General features: G+C 37.8%; 1 protein-coding gene across 9 annotated transcripts in view; it reads right to left on the minus strand.

Moving 5' to 3' along the window:
- The window catches only part of EMSY (EMSY transcriptional repressor, BRCA2 interacting), a 95940-nt gene extending 69576 nt beyond the window's left edge, over positions 1-26364 (minus strand). For 3 of the 9 annotated variants that reach the window (XM_027579060.2, XM_027579067.1, XM_027579064.1), the window contains exons 1-8: positions 24166-24295; positions 22337-22445; positions 17004-17103; positions 15410-15484; positions 14019-14060; positions 10368-10543; positions 8568-8720; positions 5660-5919 (exon numbers count right to left, since the gene is read on the minus strand). In XM_027579060.2, the coding sequence (XP_027434861.1) occupies positions 5660-5919; positions 8568-8720; positions 10368-10543; positions 14019-14060; positions 15410-15484; positions 17004-17103; positions 22337-22406 (876 nt within the window). In that variant the 5' untranslated portion in view covers positions 22407-22445; positions 24166-24295. Of the gene's footprint in view, positions 1-5659; positions 5920-8567; positions 8721-10367; positions 10544-14018; positions 14061-15409; positions 15485-17003; positions 17104-22336; positions 22446-23952; positions 24080-24165 lie in introns of those variants that run through there. The other 6 variants (XM_027579062.1, XM_027579061.1, XM_027579066.2 and 3 more) reach the window with 6 other exon arrangements.
- Between the last annotated feature and the right edge of the window lie 324 nt (positions 26365-26688).

The raw sequence follows: 26688 nt of genomic DNA on the forward strand, positions 1-26688 counted from the left end.
CCAATTTTCATCTATAAAATAGGGATAATAATACCTACCTTCCAAATCACTACAAGGATTGAATGAGATAATGATGTGAAGCATCTAACATAGTGCTAGGCACATAGCAGGTGGTCAATATTTGGCAGTCAACAAACAGTAGTTATTAGATTACTATTACTATTCGGTAAAGGTGTTATAGATCAATTCAATCTGGAAATATATTTTATGTATTCTTTTTTTGTTTCATTAAAAAATGTTATATATCTTTTATAATGTTATATATCTTTTTCCCAAATTCTGATACCCCTGAGAATCCAAAGAACTCATAGCTACTACCACAGTCAAACCAATTATAGTGATAATGGCAATTAGGTTTCACATTTGCCAATTCTGAACTCATAGTAGTAGCTTCCTGGAGCAGCATTTATAAGGACTCTGTGACACAGATAAGGATTCACCAAGGCTTGGCAGGAAAGTATGCCACAGTCAATTAACAATGTCTGTCATGGGCAAAGGAAGGGGAAGCATTCACACTTGTGTCAATTATTTCCAATATTAAAACTAGAGTATCTATGTAGGCTTCTCACATTAAGACAAAATTTCAGCAAAATAAATATAGAAGTCTTTAAGAGCATGTTTTAGGCTACAGATACAAATGATAAAATATATTTTAAGATTTCAGTCTGCACGTTGATTTCTGATCTGAAAAGGGGTTATCCAAAATTAGAGATCCACCTTAAAGAAAATTTACTTGTACTTTAAAGTTACGAATTACAACAGGGGAAATAAAGGTATTTTGAAACCAAGTGAACCAAACAGTGTTTATTCAGGCCATAATTCAAATTACTGACCTTCTAGCACTCACAAAAACTCCTTAAGAGTGCTGGGACTTGCACCCTAAGGATAAAATGAAAAATATCAATCAAGCACGTGAAAGCATAAAGCTGTATTTTGTTGCTTTGTTCATATAAGTGCTGTACCAATGTTATACTTAAAATGAAGGCACCACATTAACATAGGTGGAAATTTGTCTACCCTGAAAATATATGACCTATTTGAATTTGAATCAAGTCCACAAATTCATAAATAATTATACTTAATGTAAAAGTCATTTACCTAAAATAATTCCTAAGTTGACTTACATAGGATTTGTGAGAAATCCAAGGTGAATGCAATAATGAAAACAGCCTTACAGAGATTTCAAAGAAGTCCAATAACCCAGCAGAAGTAAAACAAAAGACAAAAATCCCAAAGAAGATCTGTTAGTGCTACCATACTCAGCTTGTCCAAGAAGTAACAAAACCAATGGCATTGGGTACACATGAAATAAAGGAGTAGTATACTTTTGCCTCTGGAACATAGTAGATACTCAGTAAATATTTGTGGAATGAATGAGTCTTATTTCTAATTTAATTTGTTTTAAATGTTTATTTTTTCTGTACAGTAGGACAAATCTAAGGTTCTGAGCTTGGAATCTCCTGGTGTGGTTCATATGACCTTGGAGATAAATATGCCCTCTTATAAGCATCATATATCTGACAACCTCGAGTATCCATTCTCAATTGGCAATTCCGAAGAAAAAACAAAAATAAAGATATGATAAAGTCATTGAATCAAAACAAAACAAAAAACGCCAACTTCACTTACAGGTGAACCTTCCATCTTTTATAGGTATTTGTATATATGTCTACCAAAGAAGATTCTAAAGTTAATAATGTTAGGTGACATTTACTAAGCATTCATCATATGCACTATGTTAAGTACTCTCCATGAATCATCTCATGTAATTATCCTGATAACTCTGGGAAGTACTATGATCTTTGTTTTATAAGGAAACTGAGGTTCAAGAGAGGTGACAGAGTCAGAACAGGGATCAGATCTATTTATTCATTTTTTCATTCATTCATTCAACAAACATTAATTAACACCTTCTATGTGTCATGAACTATTCTAAATACTAGGCAATACAGTGATGAATGAGATGAAGTCTTTACCCTCAGCAACATATATACTCTATGGGAGAAATAGGAAATGAATAAATATATAATACGATGTTAACCAGTTATAAGTATAATGAGTAAAAATAAAACGAGTAAGGGAAGAGAAAGACATGGATGGGAGATGGGTGCTCTTTTAGTTTGACTTTGCTACACTATTTCTCAAATACCAAATTAAAAGAGTAGATGAGAAGGGGGAAGACAGAAGAATTACAGATAAGTAAGTCCCAGCAAAAAAAAAAAGGCAGTAAAAAATTACAGTAAGTAGACTTATAAACTCATAGAGTATAGCAGGCTGATAACACTTAATACAGGGCTAGTCTAGAAAGCAATAACTATATTATAATATTATGTGACAAGTGATATTCAGAAGGGTTACCTTGGAGTCATCAAGTACAGATGCAAAAATCATATTCACTGTAACATTTAAAAAGTCATCAAAAATAGTTAATTTCTATATATTAAGGGGTAAGCTTCAGTTAACTGATGAATTCATTTTGGAGGAGCTCATTCTCAACAGTGCAAATAAATAAAACACTGTCTTAGATAAAATACCAGCAAGGAAAGGGAGCTAACATTTTCTTGAGCATACACCTATTGCTGTACTTTAAAATACCCAGTCTTGGGGCGCCTGGGGGGGCTCAGTCGTTAAGCGTCTGCCTTCGGCTCAGGTCATGATCCCGGGGTCCTGGGATCCAGCCCTGCATCGGGCTCCCTGCTCAGTGGGAAGCCTGCTTCTCCCTCTCCCACCCCCCCTGCTTGTGTTCCCTCTCTCGTTGTGTCTCTCTGTCAAATAAATAAATAAATCTTTAAAAAAGTAAATAAAATAAAATAAAATACCCAGTCTCATTTAATCCTCACAGTAACTTTTTAAGATTCACATTATTCTCATCTCACTGATGGGAAAACAGATTTAGAGAGACTAATTTATCTCAGGTCATAGTGGAAGAGCCAGGGTTCCAACCCAGGCCTCTTTGACTACAAAAATTCTTGCTTGATTTTAACACGATACCATAATGCTTCATCCTAAAACTGAAAATAGAATTATATTCCACATATCAGCTCATTATCACTTACGGTTTACTAAGAAAATAATTTCTCATGTATCATGTAATGACATTTTTCCAGGAAACCCAGGGAGCTTCTTTAAATGAACGTTACTGTGTATCTGAGGTTCAAAGGTGGGAAAGATCACTGGCTAAAGATAAGGAGGTACCTCCAATCCTTCCCCCAAATCCCTCTAAAATGGTATGAAGGAATTTTTTTTAAAGGGGAAGAGGCATGTGAACCCCTAAGGTCAAAATGAAAAGAAGGTAACAGCTGTAAAGTTTTGTAAAACAGAGAAGTAGTAATCAATCAAGCATAACCTCGAAAGTGGAAACCAGAGAACCCCAGAAAGACTCATGAATTAAGAGCTTGAGACATGTCTTAAGTGGGAGTAAAGGTGGCACTAGAGAGAGGAAAATTAGTTGAAAATCTATTTAAGCAGCATTTATATCTACAGCTATCCTCCCCCACCCTAAAGGAAGACTAGGCATTTATTCTCTTGAGGGAGAGGCTGAATCCAAGGGAATTTGCTAACACTGGGTGGAGGGAGCTGAGTGCTGTGCTACAGAGGGGTTAAGTGAAGTATATACTGAAGACTATCCAGCCCGTTCCCTCCATTTACTCCCCAAATACTGGCAGACTAGCTAACTACTCTAAGCAGGAGACTGGAAAATTCTTCTCTGAGGAAATCTGACGAGTCCATGATAAAGCCCTAATGAGAGTGATAACTGATAGAGGTAAAGGGGTAGTGGGTTTTTCTCAAGAAAACAGCCCAGCTAGGTCAACCTACAATGAAAGTCACCAGCCAACATGCCCCACTCTACACAGACAGCTTTCTGTCAGCTTTTAGGGCCCATATTCATATATAAGCAGATAGACAGACAGGATTCAAGAAAACTCTAAAATGAAACAGATCAAAACAAATAGATAAAAGGAACTTACAGGTAGGAGAGAAAACATGAAAGAATAAAACATCAAAAAAAGTCATGGATATCATCAGAATATAGTGATTTTATGAAAGAACAGGATGCTGTTTTTTTTTTTTTTAAAAAAAGGAACTTTCAGAGATCAAGAAAGAATTACCAGAAATTTAAAGTATGATAGCAAAAATGACAAATCCAGAAAAGTAGTGAAGGATAACATGAAAGGATAGACAAAATAATACTTACAGAGCATTTACTATGTGCTAGGCTCTATTCTAACAGTTTTATATTTATTATCTCATTTATTTATACCCCAAAACCTTATAGATTGTTTTCCATTTTTCATGAGAAAACTTAATTCCAGGATTTAGTTTCCCCAAAGTCACAAAACTAGTAAGTGGCAAAAACTGAGATTCAAATTCAGAAGTCTAGCTCCAAAAACCCAGGCTTTTAACCACTGTATTACAGTAGAAAGAAAATGCAAACAAACGGAAAATGGGAGTGAGAAAAGACAGGCAAAAGGATCAATCCAGGCAGTTCAGCATCCTAAATAGTTGATCCAAAAAGAGAGAACAGAGAAACATCTAGGAAATAATTCAAGAAATTTCCTAGAACTGAAGGACATGAGTGTCTAGAGTGAAAGTGACCACTGAGTGTGCACCAATGGATAAAATAAAGACCCACACCAAGAAAAATTACCTTGAAATTTCAGAACTCTGAAAGTTACCAAGAGTTTTCAAAGAGAAAAGGAGGAAATTAAAATGTCATTGGGCTTCTCAAAAGCAATACTGAAGGCAACAGCCAATGGAGCAATATATTCAAAATTCTCAGGGAAAATTACATCCAACCTAAAAAATACTTTACCTAAACCATCAAGAAAGTGGGAGAATAAAATAAAGACATTTTCAGTCCACTACACAAGGTATCAAAAAATTTACCTTCCATCCACACCTACACCAAGAAGCTACCAGAGGATGTTCCAGCAAATGAGTAAATAAATGAAAGAGGAATACCAGCATGCTAGTGAAGGGAGACCCCAGAAATACAGGTATGCAACAAGCCTAGGGTGCCATCAACATCCATATTAGTGTGGAAAGTTAGAGGGTTCTAATAATATACAACTGACAGAATACTGATGATTTGAACATACTGAGAAAAGTTTAGGAAAGAACTAATGGTAGCATACAAAGAATAAAAAAAGAAGGCAACAGTAATTATTCACTTAATCATATCCTTCCTGTCTTCTATAAAACACCCACTTCTGACAACTTTGTTACTCTGGCAAAGTAGAAACTGAGTTTTTTTAGGAACTTTTTTTACTTTTTTTTTTACCTTTTTTTTTTTTACCTACTTTTTTACCTTTAGGAAAAGGTAAAGTTATCCATATACAGGTTAAAAAAAATTTTATATTTTAGTTTTTTCCCAAATGGCATTACAATAATAAAATAGAACAAAAGTCTTAGAAGTATGAGATCTGGCTACGTGACATTAGGCAAGTCATTTGGCATCTCTGGCCTCATCTACAAAAAGTGAATTAATAATACCTATCCCAAAGCTTTCTGTGCAGAATTAAAGTAAGAGACCTGATCATTCCCAGCATAATGCCAAGCACATAGTAAACACTCAGGCAATGTTTGTTAAATCTGAATCATACTGACTGAAAGAGATGGAAACGGCAATTGGCAGACAGAGACTCCCTCCTTCACATACCTTCTGTGTTGTTGTGTTTGTCGTCTGTGTTGATGGTTTGGTGAAGGTTATTTTCACAGGAGACATGTGGGGTGGTAAGGAGTTGGCAATGCTCTGCATGATGTTGCTCATCTTGGGACTGCCACTCACAGGCACAGTGATCGTCTTTGAGACCGGAACAACAGCCTTTGGAACTTCCTTTAGGACAACGGGGGAGGAGCTAGAAGAATTTGTTCGCCTTCGTTTTCTGGGTTTTTCATCTTCATCTGAACAGCTAACACCTGAAAGGCAATGACAGTTCTGTTGTATTTATCACAATCTAACCCTGCATTTTATACTTCATTTTAAATCTTTGTGTCATCAGCCATCCTTGACCTCTCCCTTTGCCTCATGCCCAAACAGTAAGTCCTATCAATCCTCCCTCAGAAGTTTTCTCTGAATGCCTTTCCTCCTTTCTTTAACCCTGTGGCTATGTCAGGCCTTCTTATCTCCTGCCTGTACTTTAGCAACCTCCTAAAAGATGTCCATGCTTCCTTCTACCCTCCATCCTACTGCCAGTTACAGAATCTCATATCTAATTATGTCAATACCTTGCCTTAAATCCTTAAGTAGTTTTTATCTCCCTACAAGATGAGGCACTTAAATCATTACTACATCATTCAAGGTTTTACAGCTTTCCAAGAACACAATACAGCTGACCTTCAAACACAAGTTTGAACTGTGCAGGTCCACTAATACGTGTATTTTTTCCGATAAATACAGTATATTACTATAAATGTTTCTCTTTCCTCTTATGATTTTCTTTGTAACATTTTCTTTTTTCTAGCTTACTTTATTGTATGAATACAGCATATAATACATATACAAAATATGTGTTAGTCAACTGCTTACGTTATCAGGAAGACTTCTGGTCCACTATAGACTATTAGTAGTTAAGTTTTTGGGGAGTCAAGTTATATGCAGATTTTCGACTGCACAGGGAGTCAGCATCCCTATGCCCCACATTGCTCAAGGGTCAATTATACCCTACTCTACCCAACCCTGTGCACCCTTATAATCCCAGTACACTGAACTGCTCACGATTCCCCAAAGTCACCTTAACATATTCTATACAACCAGTCTCCAAACACTATTGTTCTTTGGGGAATACTGCCTACCAACAACGAACTCTTCATCAGCCTGCAAACCATCTCCTCAGTGACACTCTCCTTTTACTCCTCTAAGCAAAACTAATCCACATCTCTGAGCTTAAGCACTTTGTATATTCTCTTCTGTATCACTTACCCCATGGCAATGCGGCTGCCGGTCTGCACATCTCCCATTATTAACGGCCTCCCAGAGGGCAAATGACTAAGACTTATTGGTTTGTTTCCCCAGTACAGTGCCTTGCACATATGAAGCTAGACTGATGAATGATTATATCCCAAACTAATGTTGCCTGTGTGACTTCTGAGAAAAAAGCAATAAACTTCCTATTATTTTAAACTACATTTTATGTTTAAAGGTTCCTCGGGTTTGGGATTCACTTTCAATGTTTTAAAAAAATATCAAAAAAAATAAATAAATAAATCACAGGGTGCCTGACAGGCTCAGACGGAAGAACATACGACTCTCAATCTTAGGGTCGTGAGTTCAAGCCCCATGTTGGGTGTTGAGATTACTAAAAGAAAAAAAAACTTAAAAAAAAGAATTTAAAAAAATAGATCTCTTGGGGCGCCTGAGTGGCTCAGTCGGTTAAGCGGCTGCCTTCGGCTCAGGTCATGATCCCAGCGTCCTGGGATCGAGCCCCATGTCGGGCTCCCTGCTCGGTGGAAGGCCTGCTTCTCCTCCTCCCACTCCCCCTGCTTGTGTTCCCTCTCTCGCTGTGTCTCTCTCTCTGTCAAATAAATAGATAAAAATAAAATAAAATAAAATAAAAAAATAGATCTCTTACAGTCACCTTGGCTAAATCTACAGAAATCACTTGATCTTAGCCAAAAGGCCGAGAAGCGATTAAATCTACAGAAATCAGATATAAACTTAATAGTTCCAGATTCTTAGCTTTTTCTTTATGCCTCAACTATTTTTGTAGACTTTTTTTTTTAAATCAAGTGAGAAACATAAATCCTTGCAACATTCATAGGAAATCTCTACAGAGCAGACAAAAAAAAAGTATACAGCATAACTCACAGAATTGTTAATAAAATATATCTCCTTATACCACCTTCAGTTTTTAGACTTTAATTTAAATAAGGCCGACAATGACTTAAAATCATTCCTAAAACAGCAAACTCTACCTCTAAAAGTTACAAAGAAATCAAGTTTATAACTATATTGAGAAAAATGAAAATCAAGTATTAATAATCTCCAGCTGATAACAAAAGCAAAACAATATTGACATAACAGACACTAAAACCAAAAAATGACCTAGACATTAAACTGTTTCACAGGATAGAATCAAGGGGCTAAAAACTGCAAATAAACTTCAAAGGCTTGTAGTTAACTAGAAATATAAAAGATGGACTTTCTAGAATGTATCACTGAAAATAACAGTTGGATGATATGCTATATAAATAATTTTTTAAAAAACATTATAAAGATTACACTTATAGGAGTAAACACTGAATAAATCACATAAGCACATTTCTTCAGTTTCCATTCACATTTCTAGTCCATGACAATGAAAACAAGTGAATACTTGGAAGATAGCACTGTTCAAGGCAGATTTCCCACAGAGAACAAAAAAGAAGTAATTTCTCAACCCCCAGAACTGATTAAAAAGCAATATATACCTAGTCACGTGTAAAGAAAAGAATTTACAACCTTCAAAAACTAACCACTGCTAATAGCCAGTGGACCGATGATTTAATCCAGGAAGGCAGATCTAATCAGAGCCTATGTTGCAGCATTTAGCCAAGATGGCCCTGATAACACTGAGAATATCACTTACTTTTGACATAAACAGTACTTCCACTTGGCAAGACAACTACATTGGAGGCAGGACTGGCAGGTCTTGGAGACTTAACCGTTGCTATGCTGCCACTTGGAACAGGGGTAGAGGTTGGGGTTGACGTGGTACTTGTGTAGGAATAGCAAACCACTACTGAAGGAACGATAAAAAAGTTTGCTGTTAACTTTCACCAAAACTGTCCACGCATATACATAAAAATAATTTTTTTACTGCAGGCCAATTTTAACATTTTCATGTGATCAGAAGTTAGAGGCCATTACTAGGTCCATTAAGTTAAAAGGTATTAATAACCCTTCCTGAAAATCATCACTTCACTGGGTTTTCCTCAAGTATTTAACAGCTGGTCTACCGGTGACATTGCCAATGGAGAAGAGCACAATTACAAAGAAATCAAGTTTAAAACTATACGAAGAAAAATGAAAATAATTTTTCATTCATGGCAGGAGTTAGACAAAAGGCACATACTTGTATTCCCTTTTAATACTGATGCAGTATTGATGAAGCACCAATGATGGAGTGATGCATAATTTTTCCCTAACCATAGCAATTTCCAACTTGGCTACTGGGGGGGGGGAACCACAGCAAGGTTACTTTATTATAAAACAACTTATTAGTCACTCGCCATCCAAGCAGTGCAACAATAACTCAGCTAAAGTAATGACAACATTATATGTCAACTTCTTGAATAACAACAAGAAGCAAGAATAGTTCATAATGCACCATTTACTGAGTACCATGCACTATGCTAAATCCTTTCCATATATTAGCACTAACTCTCACAGCACTACATCCTCCTTTTAAAGATGAGGAACCTAGGGTTCACAGAAGCTAAGAGCTGCTGGAGGTCACATAGCTAGGAAATGGCTAACTAGGACTCAAACACAGATTTGACTATTGGAAATCCTATATTCTTTTCCCTCTACCAGACAGTTGGTGGACAGAAAAGGTAAGAGTGGGAAGAGAAGAAAGATACCTCTCCTACAACAAAGGAAACAGGAACTGAGTGGAGGCCAAATTTGTACCTTGGTACCTGTCTCTCTCTAAATATAGCTTCCTTCAGCCTAAAATAGAGCTGGCATGCATGAAGAGTGTCTCATTCTGCTCCACGACCCACCGATAATCAAGAAATGACAATTCCCCAAAGTAATCTGACAACTTCATAATTTTCAGGGTTGTTTTCAAGCAACACCAAACTAAGCTACTAGAATCAATCCAAACATGCACTCTCAAATTTAATATTACTCTTGGCAACCTCAAGAGAATTCAAGTATTTTTAAAGCACGTGTCAATTACTAGATTAAATAACAATAAAAAAGCCTTCTCTTCTGCCAGGTAATCCCTAATGGATTCAGAACGCTGACTAGAACAGAGAAGCACCGTATACCATAGATTCCAGAAGATAAAACAGAGTTTTATTGTCTAAATAATCAGTTAGGCATCTTTCTCCAGCAGGTAAATAACTTCCATCATTTATTTTCCATGTCACCCATTAAGGCCTTTTATCCAGTTCTAACAAGATACACTGGTATCAAAAATTCACTCCAAGAAGGCTTTTTCCCATTTTGTGATTAACAGAATTCACACTTTGAAAAGGGAGATTTAGTTTTGGCTGAGACTAAAAACTTGCCAGTTTCTAGTTTCAAAATAAGAGTTGCTCACTGTGTTTTGTAACCTTCATACACTGGGATTAAAACAGATGAAACAGATGAAAACAGGACACCTTTCCTTGAAGAATCTGAGAAAAGTCATCTCTACACAAAGAAGTAGTTTTCTACTCACCTTCCTTGCTTCCTGTTTCTGCAGGCACTGGAAGAGATGCATTGTGCTGGATAGCTGCATTGGCAACAGCGTTAGCTGTTACAGTGAAGGCAGTTTGGGGAACCAACCGGGGCATCAGTGGAACCAAGCGACGACCCTCAATGGACCATTCTGAAGAGCTATTAGGTCCAGACATACTAAACAAAAAAGAAAATGCTGCTACAAGGGTTCTCAATCACTAAAAATGAGTCAACTATTTTATCAAACAAATATAACTTTTTAAATTATAAAAAGTATCCTGAGTGAATAAGAGAGGCTTTATTTTAAGCAAGCAAAATCAAAATTATGAGTAATTATCAGAATTTAAGGGATTTCACACACACTTAAGTTCTTACACATTTTATTCTATAATATAAATCTTATAATTAACACAATTGAAACTATGAAAAATTTTCCTATGCTTTCTAAATATTGGCATTATTTTCATTAGTTTAAATCTGGCATTGCTAATGAAAACTAGTACATCTACTAACTTTTAGAACTTAATTTTGTAATTCAACTAAAAAGGTAAAAAGTACTCGTAATTTTTAAATTAGATTTTCTTTAATAATTGAGGACAGAATTCACTGAACCTTTGCAAAAATGATCTAACTGCCTGCATGGCCAGAGGTTCTAAGGCTTTCAAACAAGGGAAACTGAGGCAGTAAACGAGGGAGACTAAGTACAGAGGGAGAGAAGAGGGCTGTATATATATCACTGCATGTGTCACTGACGATGTGTTACATTAGTATCCTTCCTGTTAAAAAATAGACTAGGTCTGAGGTCACTGGAAGAAACCTGTGACTACTACTTTAATTTTACTTATATCACTCTTCATTCTAAGAAATATCTGAGGCCATGGAACTATCCTGCTAAGCAGACACTATTCTGTTTCTCTATCTAAACTTGAGTAAATTTTATCCCAGGAATCCAACTGAAATATGGTTGAAATATGAAAAGACAATTTTGTCACTTCTCTTGATTTGGCTCCACATTTACATCACTTCTCCTGATGATTAATGTCAAGGTTTAAAATTTACCCAGAATCAATTAATCAATCTCTTCACTAAATCAGAAATATTTCTGCAACTTTTCCAAACCAAAAATTCTATAACCCAATCTAGGGCTTAAGACTCGAAATGTCCACTGATTCTTCATATTTAGATAGCATACACAAAAGCCCTTGTTAGTGGATAATGGAATGATGATGGTGATGGTAGTTAACATCAACTAAACACTTTTTCTATGTCAGGCACTGTTTTAAACATTTTCTATGTGTTAACTCATAATTCTCTCAATAATCCTATGAAATTGGTAATATTATTATCTCCATTTTGTGGATGGAGAAACTGAGTCACTGAGAGGTTAAATAACTTCCCTAAGGTCACACAGCCACTAAATGTTTCCTTCAACAAGCATACATCATACTACTGACATGTGCCACACCACAAGTAGAAAGTATAAAACTTTTCAAAAGGGTTTTATGTCTAACATTTGCCTTTGATTTATACTAATTGGGCACCGTTGTCTAATTACTACCAACTTTCACTGAATGGAACAAATAAATTACTTTACAACTTGAGAAGGATTTACATTCAGTTCAGAAAGGAATTTCTAGGAGCTGATGAATCTAGTTGGGTTACTATGAGAAATGTACAAACTGTTTGACCAGTCCTACCTAAAACAAGGGAAAGAAGAGTTCCTAAAACCCCAATTAACTCCATAAATTTGTTATCACATCATCTCCAATTTGACACTAGTTCTGAAACAGAGAATGGTATAAACAAGAAAAGAGAAACAGAAGTGGGCTATGGCTAACTGTCAAAGGAAAAAATTCTAAAAGCTATTTAGTGTCTTCTTGGCTTACTCCTATTTTGCTATCATTTTATTAGAACATCACCAGTAAATTTGCTAGGTGATTGTTTACACACAAATAAAGTGATGTCTACACTTACCTGGTGCATTGTTTAAATGGTGGCAGAAATTATGGAAGATCAATAATTTGAAACACATGAATATTTGCTATTGAAAAGACAGAATTTGCAGTGCAAAAGATACAACTGCAACTTTTAAAAAGATCTGTAAATCTTCCAAATTTCTACTCATGCAAACATGCTCAAACTTTTTTTAAGTGAGTGAAAAATTATGTTAGAATTAGATCAAAAATTCCTATTTGCTTAGTAATGAGGATGTAAATATGCATTAGTTGCACAAATCATCTAAACTGAATTTTACAGATTTTTGTAAACGTCTTATTGCAGGGCTTCCCTGGAGTACCTAAATTTCAATGGAAGAATCGCTTCTCTATTTAGATTAAGGATGGCAAGGGAGGGTAGAAACCTTGCTCCAGCCCCTTTCCTGAGAAATCTAACATGATACTAACGAAACTGCCTTGGCCCTCACATCCTTTGGTATGCAGGGCACCGGCAAAAAAAAAAAAAATCTTTACCCTCACATAGAAACTCACACAGTATCCTATAAACGTCTGGCTTATGGGGAAGGAGTTTAAGAGAACAGTAGTTAAAGACAGATAGCCACTTTCTTTGAAAACTAGAGACAATGCTGGCAAGAGTGGCACAATTAAAAACTCTGAAGCCCCTTGACATTCCAGGCTTTAATATTATGATATTCTGACATGTTTCAAAACTGAATTCGAGTATCAAACTTAATGAATGGTCTGGTGTCAAATAATAAACACGTGTTATGCTTCGGGCCATAAGCAAGGCTTTTTTCTTTGATCCCGGACACCCTGCTCCTTTTGTTTCCACCTCCTTTGTGCTCAATCTTCTCAGCTTTCTCTTCACCTTTCAACCACATTCCTTCAGGCCTAAGCTGCAAATTTTGAGTGGGGGAGGGAAGGGAGAGGAAAAAGGGAATGCAGTCAGTTCAGATGCATTCCTCCTCGGCTCCAGTTGCTTTTTTCAGGCTCAGAGTATGAAGCCATCCTATAGACAGTCTTTGGATTTAGGTTCTGTTGCTACTTCTGAGGGAAACAGGGCAGAGGAAATGTAGAGAATAAGGGATCTACGCCTTCCTCACCATGCCACACTCACCGACCCCTGGGCTCAACAAGTAAAATACGACACCTAGTCAAACTAAAACCGCAGCATAAAATATTAAAACAGGAGTAGAGAAAGACCTAAGAAGCTTTTAAAATTATACGCTGAAGTAAACTCTTCAGAAAATTAAACTCATGTATTAAAGAAATCAGAAAGGAGAGAAAAAAGGAAACACAGGCAGATAGAAGCCAACTCTCAATTATCCATGCTAACAAAGAGAGGAGGGAAAGGGAGAGGTCAAACAGATTAAAGAAATCCACATATTATCCAAAAATACTTTGGCAAATACTTGTAAATTCTTCCACCAAGCCATTTCCAGGACAACTAACAAGCAGTAAAATGACTAATTAAAATTTTCACCTCCTCTCCCTTCCCACCCTCTGACTAGAGGTACTCCCAAGCAGCAAAAAGGCTAAAGGGTGGGCAATATTAGGAGGGGGAGGAGGGGAAGAGAAGGAAAAGCAGAGGGCACGGTTAATTCATAAATGGGAATACGTGCCCCTGAATAATTGAGAGCTTCAATTTTGAAATAATACAAGAAAAAGCCTGAAATAATAATAACCTATTTGCATACCTGTAACTTGGTCTTTCACCCAAATATAAGGATAAATTCATTCTTTAAAGGGGAAAAAAGGAAAAGGAGACTAAATAAATGTTATCCTTTAAGTATGAAACTGATGCATCAACTTACAACTAATTGACCCACAATATTTTTCCAATGCTTTTAAGGTACTAACTTCGTCTCTAAGTGCCTCTGAATGTAAGCTATTGTTTACTACTTTATTATCTAGCACATAAGCTTCCTATTACCTTCTCAAATTAGAATCTAGGTTGTTATTATTTTTAGAGCATCCCAATTCAAAAGTTTAGAGCAAATTAAAGAAGGAACACATTAATATTTGAATGTTTCAACCACGTTGGCCTGACAACTACTTAAGGTCTCTAGTGGAAAAATTCCAAACTTCTACAGTGCATACATGCCTACCACTGAAAAATCTCAAAATCCAGATACCTAAACTTTCAAACTACACAGTTAAAAAGGTAGCACCCCATTTTATAAGTTAAGTAAAATGAGGAATAGCAAAGCACAACATGAAGCTAGCTAATGGATCTACAAGGTCAATTCAAATACTGCCAGTTGGTTTAAACACACTATTTATCACATTATGGAAATGCACTGAATTTTTTCCTTTAGTTTTATTTCACATTAAAACATAAAAATAAAAAATAAATGAGTAATACTATAATATATCTTATTTTTAATGAAATGCTCCTGTCATCTTGCATTAACATTTAAGGATAATTTCTGTGCCTTTCTATTCTTTAGGAGGCACTATCTCCATTCGTATTCTACTAATGTTTAATCCCTGCCCTTAGTCCTCCACCACCCTCCACCCCATCTGTCACACAGTTATAATGATCTGAAAACAATTTGATAAGAATCCTTTATAATTTTATTTTGTTGGCTTTTTTAAAGTAAATTAAGATATATTCATATTTCTTAAAAGCAGAATATATATTCTCACAATCTTTTTTCTGAATCTCAAAATACAAGAAATATTAGTCAGGTAGAAAGAAAATTTATAATGCCTATTTATAAAGCAATATATATACCACACACCATTACAAAGAACCTCTAAGGGGTGTCAAATTAGGGGAGCATACCACTTTATTACTGAACTTTGCTTTAAGTAAGTGAATCATCTGCTAAACTGTGGTGGCCTTTTATGCAGAGATCACATTGTAACTGGATTTGACCTGAGTACTTAAAGCTTGCCTAACCAAATGCAAAAACATAACCAACTGAATAAACAGTTAATACCTCTATGGTCAGGATCCCTGAGTACAGAAATATTACTATTAAGATAAAAGACTCAGGAATCTGCTATACAATAGGAAGACTGTTTCAAAACTATGTTATACTACGTCATAAAAAAATCAGGGGTTGTATGACTAATGGCTTACTTATGTGCAATTGTTGTTAACCGTTCATCGTTTACTGCTCTCCGAACTTCAGCACGGTGGCGCTCTGTTGAGATGCTATGAAAAAAAATAGCCATTATAGAACTCTGCCAAGCAGGCAGCTCTTTTCTATACTTTTATTCATGTTTAAGTCAACATTTTGCTTGGGGAAGAGGGGGGATTGATTTGTGGAAAGATATAGACGGGGCCTAAAATATATCTTCAGATGCTTTTATTAAAATCGTAGAAAAGGGTTCATAGTGATTCTGTGTAACTGCAGAGAGAATTAGTTGCAAATTAAAAATCACAGGAAGACAAATAGCTTGATATCAAGTCATTACTTCCAAAACTCAGAAATGTCAGACCGTGTTCAAAGATTAGCAGAGGTTCCTGTTATCTAAATGTGCAAACAGCCACTGAATGACCGCTAATCGTGGTTACTAAGAGGATTTTGGCACTTAGAAGAAAGTCTTCTGAAGTCTTTTTTTTTCTAAAAAAATAAAAAATAAAAAATAAAGTCCTTTCTAAAGCTTAAGAGTCTATAACTTTATGTTCAGTGAATTTAATAAAGAAACAAAAGCGGCAAGATAATGTTTATTGTGGCTATATGCTATGAAATTTGACACCAGGACCTTACTCCCTTATCACTCAACATTTCAGCTTTATGTCTTCTACATTACACTATATTACCATTACAGTAAAAATGTGCTTATATTGATCCTGATTAAATACATATAAAGTTAATACTAAACAAGTGAAAAAAGGCTACACTCATTCCATTCGTAAATATTCAATAAAATGAGTAACCACTCTTCAAATTGTAATCTTTACTGCTTAAGCTAAATCTATATCATGGACTAAAATAGGTAAGGGGCTGGAAAGTGGATTTATGAGGAAATAGAAACAACAAACAAAAAATATATAAGTTGTTAAGTATGAAGACAATAAGATTAAGGATTTGACTTAATAATATCCCTGTATTAATGTCAACCAAATACAGGAAAAGACTCTTCCTTATTTTCATTTAAAAAAAAAAAAAGAATAGGACAAAATGGTTTTAAATGTAGAAAGGAAACTTCAGTTAAAACAGAATATTTTCTGAGAAAGCTCAAGATGTCAGAATGGATCAAGACAAGGTATCAAAGAATTCCATTTGGTAGAATTTTTAATGGATTCAAGGCCACTCTAGCAGGACACTGAGGGGATAAACTATCCACAAGGCTATGACTATATAAAAACCACCCATTTCTATAAATTAAAACAACTTCCTAGTATCTCCTTCTTCCCTCCCAACAAATGCCACGGACCACTCCAAGTCTTCAGATCTTGTTGCTACCAACTCTTCTTTCCTTCACCCATGTAAAAAATACCTCCCCTTCCCAGGTGACCCAAACCTAAAATAACCCGCCTTAAACCCTTTCTGATTACAGAATAAATGATAAATTACATAACTTTCTGTAACAAAGCACACAACTGGGATGAGATATCTAAGCACCAACAACTTGAACACCTCTGTCTTCAACTTGAGAATGAAAAGTATTAAAACTCCTCAAAATGAAATTTCTAGAGTCATATCTCACAAACTTTTATAATTTACCTAAGAACTTTTGAGAGTTCTCCGAGAAGATCTTTCTTTTCCTTGGTGAGATCCCCCTGTGCCCGAAGTGCACTGATAACTCCAGCATATGCCTCCAATTCTAGAAGAAGAAAATTATTTTATCAAGATAGGCCTTCAATATTTTAATACTGTGGCTATATATACTGAAACTTCAGGGCAAAAAACCTAGAAATCAATAAAAAAAGTCAATACAGAAAATTTTAGAAGTTCCTCTCAAAAATTTTATCTAAGAGCATTGATTAAAATGTAGCTTTTATAATTGTATATCTTTTTTTTTATTGCCTCACAGAAGTCATGTGTACAAAGTGTTTAGGTAGAAAAATCTAATGGTAAATATTTTATCTCACACCTTATCAATGAAGAACATTTAACTCAGATGCTACCAACAATTGGGAACAGACTCCAAGTGATACAAGGCTGATAAGAGAAATTTTTAGCTTTACTGACAGGTACCTACCATGACCAATCCTTGAAATAATTCCTTAGCCCTGCCTTGAATTCAAACTACATTCTCCTGGGGTTGAGAATACCATGAGTACTGCACAATAGAAAAACTCCTAGAACAAGACTCAAATGACCAGATTCTGGCTCCAACACTCCCACTTACTAGTTATGTAACCTTGGACAAGTTCTTTCTCACCCTGAACCTCAATTTCTTTATCTAGAAGAGACATCAAAGGTATCTTCCAGATTTAAGATCCTCTGCATCTACCATCGAAATGACTGAGACTGGTTAGGAAACATGAGTTGCTCTTACAGCAACCAGGATATAATATACTGAACCCTAAGGCCAGACAGTTTCATTTCACTATCTTTCCACAGCAACAACCATTATGAAATGAAACTGTCAGTCTCCAATACTGGTTAAAATATAAAAGCAAAAAGTCCTCAACTGGCTCCCAATGAACCATGCCTGCCTCCCAGCGCACTCCTTGGGAACTGTACTACTTTTGTATAGTCCCTTCCCACACTGACTCTGGGCTTGGCATGTGACTTGCTTTGGCCAGTGGAACATGAGCATACATGATACAAACAGAAGCTCACTACCATTTGCCTGCAGGGCTTTGCTCTCTTGGAACCTTAAGATAACCAAGCTGTGAAGAAGCCCAGGATGAAAGGCCACATGGAGAGAGGCCCAGCCCTATCTGAGCTAAGCCCAGTAAACCAACTAAGCTACCAGCTGAATACAGCCACATGAGAGAGCTCAGGCAAAACCAGCAACCACAGAATCAAAAAAATAAATAAAATAGTTGTTTTAAGCCATTAACACTATGAGACAGGCATATCTAAACAAAACAGAATGATGGGAAGTGAGTGTCCAAACTACAGTTATCTTCTTAGTCAATTCAAGTTGCTACTAGTATTTGGTATATCCCAAGGCCTGACACACAAAGAATGAAGGTATACATATCTGCATCCTAGGTACTACACCAATAATAAACTAGTAGCCTTGTTTAGTTCTTGTTATTCACAGTTCTGAGAGTTAAAAAAAAAAAAAGTGAGCTGACTATATTAAACAGAAATATCTGATCCATGGGGCACCTGGGTGGCTCAGTCAGTTGGGCGTCTGCCTTAGGCTCAGGTTATGATCCCAGAGTCCTGGGATCAAGGCCCCATATCACATCCCTGCATCGCACAGGGCTCCCTGCTCAATAGGGAGTCTTGCTTCTCCCTTTCCCTCTGCTCCTCCTCCCTGCTCGCTAGAAAGAAATGCCTGACCCAAATGAATTATCCCATGTGTAAACATCTTGCATATTCAATCTATGCTGAATACTATGTAGATGTTTCATGTGGTCTCTCTGGAAGGACAAAGCTTTCCTGCTCTGAATAGTAAAGGAAATACTTAGTACCACGAAACATATATTTCAGCTTTTATCAGGTCCCAAAGCAGAGTTCAGAAAGGCACTGGGGATAACCAACTAAGAAATCACTATACTAAAAGTTTATGCCTCATTTATGGAATATTTTATTCAAAAGATCAGTATTGACTCCTATTATATATACCAGATAGTATGTTAAATCCTGCCTTCAAGGAGTTTACTCTAGAATAAAGCTACAGTGAAACAAGTCATCAGAAAATGATGATACAGTTTATAATACAGTGGTAAAAGCAAAAAGAAGAAACACATCATTCAGTCTAGAAGCATAAGCTTTAATCAGAAAGAGAAGTGTGCTCTAAGCAAGCAGGAGGAAAAAAAACACAAATAAGCGAAAGGAATACAGTAAGAGAGCAAATAATGTCTCATATAAACATCAAACTTCCAGTAACAGTCAGTGACTATTTTCGGAGTTTTACTTTAGGTAAAGTAAAAATATGTATTTGGATAGTCACTAACTCAAACCAAACTTAATTGCACATTACTACTACTACTACTACAAGGTACCATGGAGAATATTTATATGAACCAAACAAAGTCCCTATCTTCAAGGTAATTAAAATCCAAGAAGAGACACACATATAGGAATAAAGAAGGATAAAAATGGAAAAGTAGTTTGGGGCCAGACTAAGCCTCTAATTTCAGGCTAAAAAGTTCTTATTTGATAGAGGACTCAGTAGTTGATTGAATGTGGAAGGAACAGCAGAAGGAAAGGAACCACATTTTGTAGTTTGCAAGATATTTAGGAGAAGGGCAATACCATAAAAAGAAATGGGAGAGGTCTGAGAGAGGAAATGGTATGAGGAAAAAGAAGTTCACTTTTGGCCTATGTAATTTATGGTGATCAAGATACTACTACAAAAAGATTGAAATTAACCAAAGAAATGCGGCAAAGGTTGTTTTTGACATTTCAAGTCTCATTCCAAGTCTAACTAAAAAGTCATGGACAAAAGTTAGAGGTGGTAACCTCACACAAAACTGGGACTCAGACCACAGTTATCATAGTCACACAATCTGAGGCACTTCCTCCATTCTCCAGAAATTCACTCATAGTAAAGAACCTTTACTGGCTTCCCAACCTCCTTGACATTTGATTTCCATTTTGATGGGTATCCTCAGATCCTGACAAATATCAAACTTAGTTGAATTTCTGGTATTTTTGGTGCCGTTCTATTGTAGTGTTCACTCTAATGACACATAAATATAATAAGAGATACATGCAAACACCACAGAACACAAAAAGATTTCCCAAACCACTCTATAAAGTCCTCAACATTCCATTTAAACAAATCAGCCATTCAATTATATTATAGTCTGTGAAGCCCCACGTTGGAATGGTTTTTAAAAAATAAGGCAGGGGAAAGGCAGGATAGAGGGAGGGAAGCATTTCTCTATCACTGGTATGTTCAGTATATTATTAAAAAAATTCTTGACCCGAGTTTTTATATTTAAGTAAAATTTTAAATGTTTAGCATTTTATGTTAAACGATTTACAACTATTTTTAAAAGAACAAAGCTAATTCTTAAAATATTTTAAGTTAATTCTTAAATACCGTACTTTCTCTAAACTTTGGACCTAGAGCTAAGGGTTTGAATGCAATTCAAAAGTTTCATTGTTATGATAATGAGCCAACGGGTGGGGAGGAAGTCTTTCTGCAAATCACTATCAAGGCTCACCTCCCAAAGTGAAGGGTCATTGAAGATGACATTACCCTGTAGGAAGGCTGTTTCCTTTTGTATAGAAACAGCTCTCTAGCAACATTACCCACACAGCTCTGGCTAAAGCTAAGGATAAATTTAGACTTAAAGGTTACCATTTTTATATTTAAACATAATCTCTTGACTCAAGGCCCCAAAAGCCCAGAAACTCTAATCCAATCTACCGTAGTTGGGATCTGTTCATCTGCAATTATTCTAGCTATGGAGTAAACATCAGTACTACTTTATAAATGGTAGCTAGCAAGCTACAGCAATTGGCATGCAAGTGTGTAGAAAATCATCCTCGAATTAGTACTAAAAGTTTGGATGTAAGGTTAAAGGAAAAAAATGATAATGGATGACTGCCCAAAAAAGCTCTCTAAATATGCTAAAATACAATGCTAAGAAATAGTTTAAAATCAGAGAAATCCTCCCAGTGGCCTGACGGGAAATAAAAAGGGTAAATGTTACTAACAGACAGGACCAGGGCAGCTATGATTCAGATTTACACAAAAGAATTCCCAACAAAGATTTCCTTTGAAGATTCACCTGCAAATAAATATGTCTGAAAGCAACTGCTCTAAAACAGTATACCCTCAGATGTCAAGCACCGTGGTAGGACCCTTTTATATACAATTAATCCACATAACAAACTTATGAGGCAGATATTATTATGCTTTTTTACAAAAGTGTCAACAGATTTAAGGAGATTAAATAAACTGTCCTTGATCTTGTGGGTCATTAGTGACAAGACCAAGACCCCAGGTCCCTCTGAATTCAAGGCCCACACTTTCCCCTTCAAAATCATAAACAAATAATTCATATCCACTCCCAAAACATTTAATGTTCTTTTTCAAATTATTTTTTCATTTACTGAGCACCCACTATGTGCTAGCTTGGGATTACAGTGGTAAAGAAGACAACAAGGTCGTTCTTGGACCTTTTGGTCTAAAGCAGTAGTTCTCAACCAAGGATCCTCATTTGAACCACAGAATATAAAAAATGACTTGAGTAACTCTCAATTTTCCCAAGAATGGTACAAAACCATTACCATTCGAAATGCATAAAAAGAAGTTAGTTCATTACATACAATGGATTAGGTTTAGGATTAGTGCTTAATTCTCTCCCTAAAATGCTAGTTGAGAAAGGCTGCTCTAAAGGAAAAGAAGCTCAAAATAATGAATTATACACATAAAGCGTGTTTTATTACTGATAGTAACCGTAATTTAGGAAAGTCAGCATAGTTAACATTTACTTAGAATTCAGAAACAGTTTATAATTCACACATACATTCATGAAGGTTAAAAGTATCCTAAAGTAAGACTGGAATCATATTCCCTGGGTTACAATCCTGACTCCATGACTTACTATGAGCATCACCTTGGGTTCTAAGCTTCAGTTTTGTCATCTGTAATATGGAAACACACACACAAAAATACCTACCTTTCCCATTTGAATGAGGATTAAATAAGATAGCGAATGTAAATAACTCAGAATAACCCAATACCCTTCAAGACCTCTTAGCTACTATTTTTATTATTATGGTCCATAATAATCCTACTAAGTACAAAGCACTATGCTAGGCACTGGGGAAATAACAATGAGTAAGATGAAAAGTACACCTCTAAAGAATTTCTAATGCAACATGAGATATCACATCCAGGAAAACAGTCATGACAAAAACAGAAAGGGAAAAGTATCATAGAAAGGCATAAACATCAAAAATGAAAATCATACCCAATTTTCTAAGAATCCTTTTGCATTCATCCCTGCTGAGATCCAAAAGGGTTGGCCACACAACAGGCATTGCTGCTTCTTTTTGGTAGCCCCAAAGAGCTTGTCTTCCCTACCAAAACAAATGAAACAAAAATCAAATTACCAAAGTACATTCAAAGGCCACTTACCTGGAAATCCACCCACTAAAAAGTAAAACCAGTAAGAACATCTCACAATCCTATTTCACCACCACACTTTTCAACTTCTGATAAATGAAGAACTAAATATTCCGCAGCTCATTATCCCAGCACAGGATAGTGGAGAGAGCACAGGTTTGAGAGTCAGACACCTCTAGTTTCTAGTTCCAGCTTTCAATTCACTGTCTGGGTGATCCTGGGTAAAGTGGACTATCTGAGCAAAAGTTTTCTACATCTGTAAAACAGAGGTACTATCATCCAATTTGTCGTAAGGATTAAAGAACAGTATGTGAAGTTCTTATGATAGTGGCTGGCATGTTGTTTAATAAATAGGTACTATTACCTGTGTAACCTTACGCAAGTTACCTGATTTGTGTCGGCTTTCTCACTTGTGAGTTACAAGAGATAGAATATATAAACCTCCTAGCACGTTACCTGGGCTAATGGAACTTAACAAAAAACTTTCTTCTCAAGTCTTAACAATGAACGATGAATTTACACCCTGTAGTCATTAAACAATCATTTACCAAAAGTTTAGATGTCAGGAACTTACTTCATACTGGGAATTGCCTGGTCTAGAGGATAAAAAGACAACAGCGCTGGGCACTTGCACAATACCTGCTTAGCACACAGCAGATCGACTGTAAATATTTGTTAAGTAGATGAATGAAGATAGAGAAGAGTAGGTAAAATGCATGAGTGAGTGAGTGAGTGAATGAATGAATGAGCGAGCTCAATGTCTAGTCGAGAAGTCAGGAACCGAACCGTAGTAACTGCTATGTCTCGTTCCAGGCACTGGGGCTGCTAACTCCAACTCTGCGCCCGGAGTTGATCCCCCCTCCTCCGACTTCCCATAGTCCTCTCAACTACGAACCAACACAGAGCAAGAAGAACTGGACTGCGCGCCCCAGCCGGCAGAATGACATAAAGAAAAGGGGTGGGGAGGAGGAAGAAGGGGCAGAGCCAAAGGAATCCGCTCCCTCCACAAGCCAGTCCCCGCCCCCCGACAGGATCTTGGAGGCGGCCGGCGACCGCCCGAATCAAGCACCACGTCACGGCATCCCGACGCGTCCCCGCCAGCGCACCCCACCGCGGGGCCGCAGCGCCCTGGAAATCTGGGCAACAGTTGCGGGAGCCCGCTCCGGAGCCGGGATCTCGTGTAATCCTTCCCCCACTCAAGTGTCAAGGAGGCAAGCCCGCCCCGCCCCCTCCCCAAACACGCACTCTCTCGCAGCACCACAACAAGAGCAGCCCGCCCACCCTCCTCACCGGTGCCGCTCAGCGCCAACGCCAATGTCAAGCCCACTACCCAAGCCCTTCAAGACCAGTAGCCGGTGTCAGGGGCCCCGGCCAGCATCAGCGCCTCGCTCCCTCCTCAGCGGAGAAGACAACGGAGAGAGAGTAGGCGCGCGGACAGCCAGGCAGACGACCGAGACTCACCGGAAGGCTCCCAGAGCTGGACCCCCAGGATCCCAGCACCAGGCCTGCCAAAGTCCTCCTCAGCCCATCTCGGGGAGCCCCCACGATCCCGTTAGGAGACAACGGAGGATGGGGCTGGGCGCCCCAAGCCGGGGACCAAATGGTTGGCCCGGCGCTCCTCCAGTCTGGCTAACCTGCCAGCTCTTCCCAGCACCCTGTCTGAGAGTCACCCACCTGCCCGGCCTTTCGGGGCTCATCTAAAAGGCTCCTCCGCCAAGACTAGGGAACACCAGGAATTGGGTTTGTTTGCGGTGCCTCAGAAGGGGCAAGATGGCGACAGGCATCAGGGCGCAGGCGCACCCGCGCGCTGCCAATCGGGAGGTGTAGTTCGCCTTTCCCGCCTTTCGGAGAACCGACTCCAGAAGGCCTCCATTCTCCCAGTCCCTCTTTTTCTCCGCGTTTTGAAAGGAAAGAGGAGACATCGCGGGAGGTGCTGGGAGTTGTGGTCCGGACCCAAGCTCCCTTCTCTTTCGCTCTCGGTGTGCTGTCGCAGGCGCAAGGAAGGCCGGGATTGTAGTTTCCTTGGCTTCTCCTCCATACCCTCCTCTCTGGCTTCGCGCGCCTCTCCTCCGGCTGCCGTCTCCCAACCTATCGGCTGCGCTCTCTGCTACGTGTGGCGTCACACGTAGAGGCCAAAATGGCGTCGGTACCCGGACCTGAGGCTTTGCCGCGACCTTTACTCTAGGCGAGGTTAGGGACGATAGGAAAGCCGCTTTGTCCCTGAAGCGCCGTTGAGGATTAGGATCGGATTCCTCAGAGTCATGGGAGCAATTATCAGCGGCCTCCAGCCCCCACCAGGCGCAACTCAAGGAGAGAATCCACGCTACAAGAACCGACGTAGGGGACGTCGCAATTGCCCGAACCAAATCTGGGGGTTGCGGAGTTGCCCGTGGAGAAGGGGAACCTGAGCGTTCTCCGCTCCGGGTTTCTCCACGTGTGAAGTGGGAATGATAGTGATATCTCGTGCTTTAGCTGTCAAAGGGAAGAAGGAGAAGGTATTTATTAGAGGCCCTACGACGTGGTAGGTTCATCCTTCAGCCTTTGTTCTTATTTAATCACAGAACAATTGTGTGAAGAAGGTATTGTTGCCCTTATTTTACATATGAGAAAAGGGGCCCAGTGTGTAGTTACTCGCGGCCATAAAATCGAAGCCAGTGCTTGGTATTGTGGAAGATTCAATCCAAGTTTTGTGATTGTCCTTCTTCTTAAGTTGTGTCCTTTTGGAAATGTAGGATCTGGTAAAAATGCCAAGTCAGAGGAGGGGGCTCTTAATATGCTTTCTGATATTAACAAAGTTTTCATGTAAAATGGGTTAACCTCACCCTATGGGGATGTTGTGATACACAACGTAGAAAAAAGTTATTTGTAAATTGTGGACCACTGTGCAAAAGTGTGAGACTGGTCATATTCTTGAATGGAGCTATAGATAAAAAGAAAATAAATAACTGCATTTAAGTTTCTTATTACTATTTACCCCTGAGCTAAAAAAATATTCTGTGAGGTCCCAGAAAATTGTTTTTGTTGAAACCCAAGCCTGCTCCTCCAGAAAGTCATGAAGTGGGTCAGATAATACCCAGGCCCTTCTCTCCCTCCTTGATCTTACAATGCATTCTCTTCCATGTATTTCCCACCTGTTTTCAGGTCAATTACTTAACTTTTGGAAAGATGCGAAAAGAAACTTTAATAGATTTTGTAGTTTAACATACATTCTTTGAGCCTCACGGCATCTCAGTGAGGTAGGTATAATTTAGATCCTCTCCCCACCCCCACAAACACTTCTGAATGAGGAAAACGCGGAAGTTGAAGAACTCACCCAGTTTCAGAAAGCTAGGAATTGAAGGGAGCTGGACTTTATAACCCTAGGTCTTCTGACTACCAAGTGTCTTCCTCTACAACAAATGTCAAGATGACAGTAATGGAGTAGAAATGGAAAGACAAGCTGCTTATAAGACTGACTCTGACCATAATAAGTAGCATATAAGTCAAGAATTATAGCTTACTCTTGTGCTTACCTGGTGCCAAGTATTTTTATAAGCATCTCACGTATAATTCATTTAGACCTTAAAATTTAATGAGGTAGAAACTATTATGTCTAATTACAAATGAGAAAAACGAGGCACAGGAAGGAGGTTAAATAGCTTGCCTAGAGTCATACATTATAAGTAAATGGTAAAGCCAGGACTTAAACCCAAGCAGCTTGACTCCAGTGTCTGCTCTAGACCAGTGGTTCTCAGACTTTTCATGTTCAGTAGGAATCACCTGAGGATCTTGTTAAAAATGCAAATTTTGACTGAGTTATGTCTGGGTAGGGCCTAAGATTGTATATTTCTAACAAGCTCTCAATCTACCACATACCTTCTCTTTCCTCCTAACTATATATATTTGTATTTGTGGCCAGAATCTGCCTTCTCCATTCTGCCTCTGATTGCTCCATGTTCCCAAATATTCCCAATATTAAAATCTCTTCCTTAAGCGTCAGAGTCAAACTTTACCCTCAAGAAACTTATCCTGCCCCTGACTTTCCCTCTAGGGTAAACAGGCATTCTGCCTCTGCTTCTATACATCTTATTACAGAATTCAGAACACTTAACTTACGGTCATTTGTTCAAAAATCTTCCTGACTAGACAGTGAGCTCTTCAAGGAGAGGTCTTTTACTCCAGTGTCTAGCACATAAAAATAATAGCTAGTACTTATCT

The sequence above is a fragment of the Zalophus californianus genome, chromosome 11 (assembly GCF_009762305.2).
Source record: "Zalophus californianus isolate mZalCal1 chromosome 11, mZalCal1.pri.v2, whole genome shotgun sequence".
Taxonomy (NCBI): Eukaryota; Metazoa; Chordata; class Mammalia; order Carnivora; family Otariidae; genus Zalophus; species Zalophus californianus.